Source organism: Pantherophis guttatus, chromosome 3, assembly GCF_059756535.1.
Source record: "Pantherophis guttatus breed Tessera chromosome 3, ASM5975653v1, whole genome shotgun sequence".
Classification (NCBI taxonomy): domain Eukaryota; kingdom Metazoa; phylum Chordata; class Lepidosauria; order Squamata; family Colubridae; genus Pantherophis; species Pantherophis guttatus.
In genome coordinates, this window is record NC_142065.1 from 91,636,755 (window position 1) to 91,648,802 (window position 12,048).

The window sequence follows — 12,048 nt, forward strand, 5'->3', positions numbered from 1 at the left end:
ATTTGCATCATCATCCCATCCATATTTGCATCATCCACTTCTGTTCAGTGCATAAGAAAATGTATTAACTGACAACAAATTTAAGGCATTGTCAAAAGTATCCATGGTATATTGCTTAAGACCCACAGAAGAACAGCAACTGCAAATTGTCAGAGATGAAGTGGCAGTATTATATTGCTCAAACCTGTAGGGTAACATATTGATTTTTCTTTTTAGTTTGTAAACATGGAAACCATTTAAGATCACTGCAAGGTACACTAAATTTGACACTAAAGATTCTGTCTCGGAGTTTCAACTGCAATGTTCATGAATCAGAAACATTGGGAAGCTGCTATAGTCTACACAGTACTCTCGAAATATAGTAATTTAAAACTATATCACATCATCAATTACTTTTAACAGTTCTGGATGTTTCAAGTCATTCATAATGCAATTTAACCTAGCTCATATCATATACCAGCTAATTAGGAAATCATGCTGATGAACCTAAAGCATGCACTGATGTGAAAACATTGAGAGGATGCATTAATCACCATTCTAATATACCAGATCCTGAAATACCCAACTACAAAATGTAAAAAAAAACAGTGTTTTTCAATCTCAGCAACTTTAAGATGTGTGAACTTCAATTCTCAAAATTCCTCAGCCAATATACAAGCTGAGGAATTCTGGGAGTTGAAGTCCAAGTATCTTAAACTTTCCTGAGGTTGAGAAACATTACAACAAAATACCAAATCATAACATAGTTACTAAATTACTTGGGAAGGGCTGGAGCTCAATATTAGGGCTTCTACTTTCCTTAGGAATGGTCGTGGACATATCTGTAGTTCTAGAAGCATCCTTATTTGAATCCTTGTACAACCAAGGTCTCCCCCAAAGTAGATATGAGATGAATCAATGACACAGGCTATGTCCTCTTTAACATGGATTTTATAAGTGAATGTCTGTAATATCCTGAAAAGCTGCATCAAGTATAAATAATCTTTTGGTATAATTTATAAACATAAAGGAACCTCTGTCATATTTAGGCTGGCATTTATAACAGCCAGCATACCTGTCCTTGAACTAGCATAAATTCTTGGTTGGGAATTTCCCTACCAGTCAGAACTGAAGACGCTTCTTGGATGAGAAACAGAAAAAGAAACAAAAGAACAAGAAAGTCCAGTTGCCTTTTGGAAAAAAACACTTTTGGGATAACCATGACCTGGATGATTGAGAATCTTCATTGACATTTCTTGATCTACTTTTGTGAAATTGTCAGAATTCACTGCTTTTCTCACACAAACAACTGGAATTATTCCTACAAGACAAAAATTCCTATCTTATAGAGTACTTGAAGCAGATCACTTTTGTAGAATCCTGCAGAATACTGCTTCTTGATGTTGAAGTAATTTTCATACCTATAAAACTGTATGCAGGTTTTTGAATACATTTTACTAACTATTCCTTCTTTATCTGTGAACATTTGCAGAAAATAATTTTAAAAAGCAACAATATGGAAGATAGTCATGCAATTTGCAATAAGGCCTTTAATCCATCACATTAAGTCAATTTTCACATATTTTCCAGACAATTGTATGGAAAAATCAGAAGTGATTCTTGCTATAAAACTACTGTACATTATTTATATTACGTTTTGCTTAAAATTGAGGTGAATTTAGCATTGTTTTGCATAGTTTGAGGACTTAATTTTGAAAGTGCAGAAATTTCAGCAAATATTTAAACAAATTCATGATAAATTCAACTCAGTTAGTTCTCTTTTGTACTTGTAAATATATGTTTCTTTAGTCTGAAAAAGTAGGTTCTCTTGATTAAAGTATATTGTATTGTAATCTTTTTTTGTGACTGACACTTTGGTTACAAATCTATTAGACTTTAAAACCTGAGTAAGATTTGTTGAAGTAAAAAATGAGCCAATTTAGTCTCAATTTTTAGTTCTAAAACTATTGAAATATGTTTTAGGCCGTAGTAAATACTGAGTGTTTTTCAAGCATAATTTAATAACATATATATGTCGTTAAGCTTTTTGTTAATCATTAAGTAGTACTCATTTTATGATGCATGCATTAATGATTATTAGATATTGTATGCATTTCTCTAATGAATATTTTAGATCTTTGATCTCTTTTATGTCAAATTATTCAACAGCACAACTACAGTACACAATTCACTCCCATGTTATCAAATAAATGCTCAAGGTACACTTTATAATGTTGAAAAATAGAAAAATAAATTGACCTTGATGAAGTGTGTCTTCTTTTGTCTGTTCCCAGGAAAGTTTATTTCAGGTATTTCTACTGCTGAAATGATTAGAGTTAACAGCTTTTTCCCTCCATTTTATTTTACAGGGTCTCTTCATCTTCCTGATATATGGGGTGTACAACACAGAGGTAAGTCTGCTCAGAGTATCTCAAGGCTGACAGAGTGAATGAGAGAAATGACAGGTTTCTTATCTTGATAACTGAGGGACAAACTTGGCTTCCCATATGGGTGTCCTACTGCCCTTCATGCTTGGACTAGCTTATATGCATCCCAGCTTACCATTAAACACATACACCCTGAATGAGGGGACAGACTCATTTCTCATAGACATTGACTAATATTTTACTGCTGCTTTAAGTTTTTGAATTCCCAGTCTTTTTAACACTTTACTACATTTGGCCGTCTTAAAACTTCTCAAACTTAGAATACAGGTTATATTTAGTAGATGAAGTTTCCCACATTATTTATGAAGAGGGATAGCACAAATATTGTCATGAAGACTCAAATTGGATCAGAATGTGTATGTGTAAATGCTCTAGCTTTGATAGCAGGACACAGGATGCAAATTCAATTGGATCACTGACACTTTAGATTGCCTTCTTTTGCATACGATAGACATATATTTTGGTGGCTGTATGTACATACCTACCTCATTCTTTTGTGAGTATATCAGACAATCTTGTGCCAGATAATTTGACCTCTTGGCTTGAAGATAAGGCAGAAATACTATAGTTAAATGTTTCATCTTTCTTTGGTAATCAGCTGCAGAAGTTACTTTGATGTGCCTAAAAGATTCTGACGTGATTTACATAGATGGATGAACATATGTTATAAACTATTGGAGAAAATCATTTCTAATTTTATTATAACCTGCTTGGACTAGTCTAATAGCAAAACCAAAAGAGGAAAAGAAAGAGGGAGAGAGCAAAAAAGTCACTTTCAGTTTAATCATTTTTTTAAATAAGATTCCAATTGGTTTAGTGGGACTTATTCCCAAGCAAATATGCACAGAGAATTTAATTAGAGTAATTCATTTAGCTGGCTGTAATGAAGAATATTTTGAGGTTCACCTTATATTTGCTCAATAATTCTGAATTTGGGTTTCCTCATTTATCTGAGAAAACAATTTACAGCACATTTTCCCCATGAATTTACCTGTAAATGTATTTAATTGAATAATTTCATATTGTATAGTTTTGTTTTTCAAAGCAATTAATTTTACAGGAACAGATTTTGATAAGATTGATAGAAGCCAGAGGAAATTTCCTCTGTATAAATAATGTGATTAATGTAAGTGCCATTGCACTGGTTGTTGGAATATGGAAAGCTGCCTGTAGACTGCATCTTATTAACTAATTGTACATAACATTGCTTTCACTTTTAAGTCAACATAAGGAGAGGATCACTGAAAATTTAAGGAAGGGCCTGCAATATATTGGAGGGTACATATATTATCCCTATGTTTATAGTAGAGTACATTACTATGCCAAATAGAACACTGGAATATTATCTGAACAAAATAGAAATTAGAGTTTGGAATGATTTGATGGCCCTATGTAATCAATATAGATAAAATATACTGCAGCTCTGCATCTTTTTTTATGTATAATCTTTATATATGATCTATATATAACTATCTTTATAAAATTTGAGGTTGGAAAAACAAAAACAGGTGAGCTATGTTTAGCTGATCAAATAATTAGAGCACGAGTGTATTGAATGGGATAAGTAACAGCAAAGGTTGTCAGTCTATTGAACATCAATATAGTAATGAGAAGTATTACTTTCCACACTGACTTGTATTAGGACATATTTAAAGCAGTTATTTTGTGGTGTGATGAGCTTTTTATTCTTTACACATTTCTCCATCTACACTTGCGCCAACATTGTTTTTAATAACTGTTGAAACATGTTTCTGCTCACTTGTATTGGGATTTGGTATATTTCATTACAAATTTGTTTCATGCTAAGTATATCTTTTTGATGTTGCTTTACTTAATTTTATAGAGGTTGTCTTTTAATTTATGAAGGAACTTACAATTGTTTGCACACCTCTTAGCTTTTCTCAGGCAATTGACAGAACAAAGAAATGTATCTTGAAGCTTTGTTGAAGGTGACTCCCCTTTTCTAGGATAGTGATTAGACTAACATTGTTTTAAAACTGCATAGCAGATAGAAATGCAGAATATAGGGTAAGTGTTTTCTATTAGTATTCTTTACACCTGGCACTTTTCCCTAAAGACTTTACAGTTTCAAAGTGGATGTGACCTACTATATAAAATTGCCTCTCAGGCATGATTTGTGGGCAGTTAGAATGGGACTGATTGTTAGATATCATATCTCTATCTCTCTTTTAGTAAACAAGGGAAGGAACATGAGGCAGGAAATGTGGCAGGAATTAAGAGATTCTTTAAATTTAATTCTACAATTACAGAATGCATGACATTTGAATTGGATACCTCATCAATCACTGAAAAATGCTATCGAGGGAAGGATTTTCAGAACTTCTATTGTCAATGCGATCTGTTGCACAGTATTGGTTTTAGTCAGGAAGTTATTTCCCCTATCTAATTTGAACCTATACAGTAATAGCCGTTTCAGCGTTTAAACCTTCTTTTGGCAAAAAAAAAAAAAATATTGCTCATGTAATAACTTCAATATTTAGCTGCAGGAAATACAAGTGATAGCGTTTCTCCCACATTTCACGCATGCTTTCGTGGAGAGGAAGCCCGTTTGCATTCAGGGGCATTCACGCTCGAGTAACATGTACCCAGTTATTCATAATCGAAAAAGAAAATTCGTAACGCCTGGGCCAACTGTGAGCCGGATAAGATTGCTCCCCCCCCCACGCTCTCCAGATACACAGAAACTATGCAGACACGCGTGTTAACTGCATACGTGGGAAGCTAGGTTCATTTACACCCCGCTAGGGCAAGAAAGAGAGAAAGAGAACTCCCATTTATTCGCATGAGGCCAAGTGACCCTTAACTCGGCCACCGGTGCCCCTTTTATGGAGCAAGTGCCCTGCCGGCAACGACCGAGACTGGCCCGGTCGCGGTGACAGTGAGGTAATGCCCTCGAGGGAAGCGAACCAAGGGGAGGGGTCGCGAGAGGTGGGGGGGGGAAGAGAGATGCAGGGGGTCAACCCGCGCCTGCGCTTTCCTGCCTCCCCAACATTAGTGCCCTCCTGACTGGGCAATCCTTCCCAGCATGCCGCGCGTGGCGCATGTGCAGTACGGGCCTTCTAGGGGGCTCTGCTAATTCCATTGTGGCGATATTTTTAACTGGAGGCGGCGGCCGTCAGGAGGAAGCAGCAGCGGAGGCGGCGGCGGGACGAGGTTGGGCCGGGTGGGGCCGAGCGACGACGAAGGATGCGCCCGGCTATCGGCGGCCGTGACTGGCGAACTAACGAGTGTTAAAAGCACGGAGCGGGAAAGAGAGCGGGCCGGCCGGCCAGCCGGCGGGTGAGTGAGTCAAAAGCGAGCGAGCGGCGCAGCTTCGGGATCCGGCAGCAGAAACAGCCCCTGCGGGCCGCGCCTCCTCCTGTTTCTCTTCCCCGGCTTTGCGGCTCCCTTTCCTACCCGTGAGCGGAATATGAAACTCGGCAGCGGCTTCCTGAGCGGCGGCGGTTCTTCCAAGAGGACGGCGATGGAGCCCACCTTCCCCCCCAGCATGGTCATGTTCAATCACCGCCTGCCGCCAGTCACCAGTTTCACTCGGCCGGCCGCGCCCCCGCAGCATTGTGGGTTGACTTCTGCCTCGGCTACCGCCACAGCAGCCTCCTCCTCCTCTTCTTCATCGTCCTCTTCATCTTCCTCCTCGGCCGCTGAGACGCCTGCCCATCCGCCGCCTCCCCACCCTCAGGGCATGACTTTCAAGAAGGAGCCGACAGGAGGGTTTCCTCTCACTGCCACCTCCTCCTCGTCCCAGAGGAGCTCGTGGGGTTTCTTCCATTCTTTGGTGAACATCAAACAGGAGAAGCCCAGCGATCAAGAGGAAGAGCAGCAGCAGCAGCAGCAGCAGCACCATCACCACCACCACCATCACCATTATGGGGGTCTCTTTGGTATAGCTGGGGAGGAGAGACATCCCACTCTTGGTGGTGGTGGAGGAGGTGGAGTGGAAGGGGCCAACCAGAGTGTGATCCAGGACCTCAGTCTTTTTCACCACCTCCATCATCATCCCCATAGAGGAGATTTGCTACTGGGCATCAGAAGCAGTGGTGAAGTAAGTGCTGCTGGCTCAGATGAGCATAAACAGGATGCCCAGGCCAAGAAGGTGAAGAGGCCAAAGTCAGAATCTCAGGGAAACAAAGCCAAGAAGAAGCCGAGCACTTCAGCCAAGGCCCTTGTGGCAGGAGATGGAGAGGCTGCCATGCTGTCCCCTAGCCAGAAACCTCATGTCTGTGAACACTGTAATGCTGCCTTCAGGAGCTCCTATCATCTGCGCAGGCATGTGCTTATCCATACTGGTGAGAGGCCTTTCCAGTGTAGTCAGTGCAACATGGGTTTCATTCAGAAGTATTTGCTTCAAAGGCACGAAAAAATCCACAGTAGGGAGAAGCCATTTGGATGTGACCAATGCAGTATGAAGTTCATCCAGAAGTATCACATGGAGAGGCACAAGAGAACGCACAGCGGAGAAAAGCCATACAAATGTGAAACCTGTCAGCAGTATTTTTCAAGAACTGATAGACTTTTGAAGCACAGACGTACATGTGGAGAAGCCATAGGGAAAGCAGGTGCTGGAATGGATCCTGGGCCATCAAATCATAGCATGGGCAACTTGTCTATGTTGTCTCAGGGAAATACAGGTTCATCAAAGAGAAAAAGCAAAGCAAAATGTATACCCACTGAAAACAAAGAACATAAAACTAGTCATAAAATATCTGAATCTCAAATTGCGTCTAATATGTCCTTGCAGAATTACGCAGTAGAAATTCCAATAGTGTCTTCCAGTGGCGGCTTGATTGGCACTGGGTTGGAAGAGCTACAGAAAAAGGTGCCAAAATTAATCTTTAAAAAAGGAAACCGGAAAAGTGCAGATAAGAGCTTTCTTAATTTTATGTCACCATTACCAGACCTCCTTGGTCAGAAGCAATTTTCTGGAAAACCAAGTAGCTCTCTTGGCCTAGTTGCAAATTCCAGTGTAGATGCTATTGGCCTTCTCCAAGCAGCAAGTGGCAAATCAGGTCAAATAAGTAGCAATTACGATGATGCCATGCAGTTTTCAAAGAAAAGAAGATATTTGCAAACCGCCAGCAGTAACAGTGCCTTTTCAATAAATGTTGGGCATATGGCCTCCCAACCGTCTGTTATTCAGTCTGCAGGGGTAAGTGTTATGGACAATGAGACCCCATTATCTCTTATTGACCCAGCGTCTCTTAATGCTGACATCAAATCTTGTCATGATAAGTCTGGCATTCCTGATGAAGTCTTGCAAAGTCTTCTAGATCAGTACTCTCACAAATCAGAAGGCCAGAAAGAAGACCCCTTCAGCATCACTGAACAGCGTGTGGACTTGCAAGCTTCAGGGGAGCATACAGAGATGGTTCAAGAGGAGAACCTGAGTCCCAGCTCCCAGGCAGCTTCAAATGACAAAGCAAGCATGTTGCAAGAATACTCAAAATACCTCCAACATGCTTTTGAAAGAACAACCAATAGCACTGGTTTTGCTTTTGGTCCCAGTTTCCAATTTGTAAGTTTATCTTCAAGCCTTCATAACCATACTTTGTTTCCAGACAAACAAGTGTACACTACGTCCCCACTTGAGTGTGGTTTCAGCCAATCTGTTACCTCAGTGTTGCCATCTGCATTGTCAAAGCCTCCTTTTGGGATGTTGCTTGGATCTCAGCCGGGTTTTTATTTGTCTGCTTTGGAGGCAACCCATCAACAGTTGACTCCTTCACAAGAACTAGATGACCTGATAGATTCTCAAAAAAACATAGACACTTCATCAGGCTATCATTCTACACCTCAAAAACTGAATAGCCAGAAGGAACAAAAAACCCTAGAAACTTCAACAAGCTTTCCCATTCCATCTCAGGAGTTAGCTAACCAGATAGATCCTCAGAAGGACCTAGAACATCGAGCAACATATCAGATAGAGACCTTTGCACAAGCATTTGGTTCTCAGTTTAAGACGGGCAGCAGGGTGCCAATGACTTTTATTGCTAACTCTAATGGAGAAGTGGACCATAGAGTAAGGACTTCAGTATCAGATTTCTCAGGGTATTCAAATATAATGTCTGATGTTAGCGAGCCATGTAGTACAAGAGTAAAGACCCCAACTAGCCAAAGTTATAGGTAGAGTTTCAAGTATGACTAGGCTTAGGGGGTGGTCTTAATGTGTTAGTTTTATTTTGATAACACTGCCATTGGAATGTTTCTACATGATCCTAATACAAATAATGTAACACGCCCTTTCAATGCAACTTTTCATATTTAGTTTTGTTAATATAATTTTAGATTGGTTTGTATTATGATTTTTAATCAGATCAATAGACATTATAGTTTGCATTTTTTGTGTTTATGTGACAGTGTTTAGCAATCAAACTTACTTAACTTAGATTGTCAGGGAATCGCCCAAAAATTGCAACTTGCAAAAAAGAAAAAAAAATTAAAAACCAAGACAAAAAAAAATCACTTTTATTTTAGGATTAAGATTATGTTAATTGCTTTACTCTCAGGAAAATGTAATGAAGCAAGGAGATTCTGTACACTGTTGGTGTATTGGAGTTTTGAATTTACAAATATGTGGTAACTCCATTCTGCCATTTAACAAAGGGTTCTAAGACATTGCAAATTGCTGTCTTGTATCTGGGTGATATAAAATTCTGAGAATTTAGCTGCCTAAAGCTTGTTTATAGTTTTTAACATACTACTTTATTTCTTTTTCCAGAGGATAATGCCCATTCCATATTTTTAGGATAGCTACTCTCAGATCCTTGGTATGTTTCCTGGAATGATAGCTTTAAGAAAAATAATGTCCATTCTCCTTCCTCCCTGTCCCTAGAAGATTATAATTCTATAAAGAGATATTAATGGTATAATCTACAAGAGGATTTTTGAAGTAGTAATTTCATGTCATTGTAGCCCCAAATTCAAATTACAGTAATAATTTATATACACTTTGGAATGCATTATTTATTATATATTTTAAAAAATCCGTTCAATTGGCCTCCAACCTTTTATTTCCCTTTGCTCATTTTTTAAAACATCTTAAGCTGTCTTTATAATCATCTGTTTTCTATACCAAGTTTGTTTGCCAAGATTGTGATATTTTTTCTTGTCCCTTAGCTTAACAGCTGGAATTTTAGAAGATATACATTCCAGAAGATTACATAATATTATGTACTTTCAGATGTCTCATGACGTCAGGAGTTAAACAATGGAATACCCCCCTTTATTTTAGAAGTCTATAAAGTTTTCTATATAAGATACAATAAAGAACAATTAGTTGTACATAGAGAAGTCTCCCAGTGTGCATTGAGATTTGCATCCACAAACTCTCTTGAATTTTGGGGTGGGGTTCAGATTAAGTGTAGGTTTTAAGGATGTGTAGAAGACTTTGCAGGCTTGGGTCATGAGACTTTACTTGGATTCAGAGATTGGCCTCAACATATGAACCATGTGACAGGTACCCAATGTGGTCTCTTGTAGCCAGAATCTTCCTAAGGAATTTGTTGCTCAAATTAATGTATATTTTGTGGTACATTATTTATGATATGTGAATCTTGATTAAAGCCTGTGAAGCCACAAAAACCTTCTAGAGAACTTAGTGGCTATTTTAAAACTGCTAAAAAGCAGTTGCACTGTCCAGAACCACTTTTTTTGCAGATTTTTTTAAAAAATTAGTTTTTAAATGTAATTTTGGTGATGTTTTTGCAGATTTTTAAAATGTACTTTTGGTGATACTTCTGCCTTAGGGGCTTTCAGAAGGCAGAAAAATACCAGTGGTTGTTTGCAGTCTTATTGTGTAATTGGCCTGTTTCAGGTGTTCATGTATAATAAAGTGATTAACATTGTGCAAGTGTAAAACACTTCAGTTATGAAGATGTATTACAAAAACTATAAATTCCTAAATTGTTACAGAATGCTAAAATATACCCATTTTTTCTTTTCCTTCCTACCAAATCAACTTGAACACTTCACCAAATGAGACATCACCTTATTACTAATGCGTAATTAATTAAATCTCATTTAAGTATATATATATTTGATAATGTATTTCCCGTCCTTCAAATTAGTGCTGTTAATTTCCCCTGCCATCTAGTTATAGAGCACAATTTATCATCAAGGGATGGAATATATCTTAACCACTGTGTAGTTCTGCTATGGGTTTTTCTTTGTCTTTTGGGGTATTTTGTTCCAGTGCAGTTATTTTTCTTTATATTGTGTGTACTGGATAGTGTGGATAGGGATTGTTTGCTTTAGACTGTGACCAATTAAAATGCTGTTCACACAACTAAGGAAAGAAGATGCCATTGTATTATCTATCCAGTTACACCTCTGGCTTTGTCAAGACAATTCCATAAAATGCTTGAAACTAAACGCTGGAACAAAAGAAGAATAACTTGCTTGCTTTTAAAAGGTATTTTTATTGTAAAACTTCTTTAGGTGAACAATAAAAACACAGTTTTTCGTTATTTTGAGCTTTAAATTATTTATCTTACTCTATATGGATTAGGGCTTATTTCTTTGGAGATGCTTTTCAAATGAATGAACTATTAGTAGTATTAGATTACTTACAGTAAAGAGTACAATTTGACATATTTAGAATACTGAGAAGTGTTAGCAGTGATTTGGTTTTATTTTAGTAGTCCTGGAATTCTGTTGGAGAGTTGGATGTCAATTGGATAAATTACAGTATTGCATTGCCTCATTTTATATATTTGGGAGTAATTAACCGTAATGGGACTCCTTGAAATAGAAAGGAAGCACGGTTTTACATGTTAGGTTAAACCAAGGTTTATTTTAACCATTAATTGTTTAATTATGATCAGATATTTAGTAGAGAACCAGAACCCTAATTCAATTTCACCTGATTTCCTAGACCCAGCAGAAAATTGATGAAAGATTTTGGCTCTTAAAAAAGAGCTATTTTAATATCCAGATGAACGGATTAAACTCTAGACCTAGCCTAGGTAGAATTTAGTTTGCTGAATCAACCTGGTGCCTTCTGAAGCATATTATTCTCCATTGAGGCTGATCTGATCTGATTTGATTGCATTGCTTCAGTAGCTAGCATCTGTTCCTGTGATGAATATATATAAAAATCATTTCTATTCAGCAACTGAAGCACCGTGGCAACTCTGCTGCACTAGTTAGAACCAGGCCAACACAAGTTAGGGACACTCAAAGAGCACTTCCTTTGTTGTCAAAATGAAGTGCTGCTTTGAAAACTGACACAACTCTGCTAATGAGCTCAATGAACTAGTCATGAATGTCAGCAAGTTTTATTTTCCAAAAATTTGGTAAGGATAGCTTCAGAGATGGAGATTAATAGAAAAGTATTGAGGGGTGGAGTTACTGCATGATACTTAAATATTTTTGTTATAGTAGCTCCTATGTACTATGCTATTGTATAATCCTTGCAATAGTTGGTTAAAACATTTTTTTTAAAAGAGATAACACCTTTTGTATTATATAACTTTATATTACGTAACTATAGCATACGTTAGTGCACTGAAACACAAAAGTGTAATTCTTTATAGTTTCCAAATAACCAGCAGGGAAAATACACTCTCGGACCAACATAAAAATAGATCTATTGTTAGACTCCTGG

General features: G+C 37.9%; 2 protein-coding genes across 2 annotated transcripts in view; both read left to right on the plus strand.

The window, feature by feature from the left end:
* KIF14 (kinesin family member 14) overlaps nucleotides 1-2,457 on the plus strand; it is a 94,272-nt gene extending 91,815 nt beyond the window's left edge. The window contains exon 29 of the mRNA XM_087890038.1: nucleotides 2,349-2,457. Within this exon, the coding sequence (XP_087746164.1) occupies nucleotides 2,349-2,420 (72 nt within the window). The 3' untranslated portion in view covers nucleotides 2,421-2,457. The remainder of the gene's footprint in view (nucleotides 1-2,348) is intronic.
* Nucleotides 2,458-4,432: 1,975 nt separating this feature from the next.
* On the plus strand, nucleotides 4,433-10,909 carry ZNF281 (zinc finger protein 281). Its single transcript, XM_034437437.2, has one exon. The coding sequence runs from the start codon at nucleotides 5,857-5,859 to the stop codon at nucleotides 8,569-8,571; it is 2,715 nt and encodes a 904-aa protein (XP_034293328.1). The 5' UTR covers nucleotides 4,433-5,856; the 3' UTR covers nucleotides 8,572-10,909.
* Nucleotides 10,910-12,048: the final 1,139 nt, after the last annotated feature.

Excerpts from the sequence above, each read along its gene's own strand:
- ZNF281 (XM_034437437.2), top strand. The coding sequence starts at position 5,857 with ATGAAACTCGGCAGCGGCTTCCTGAGCGGCGGCGGTTCTTCCAAGAGG.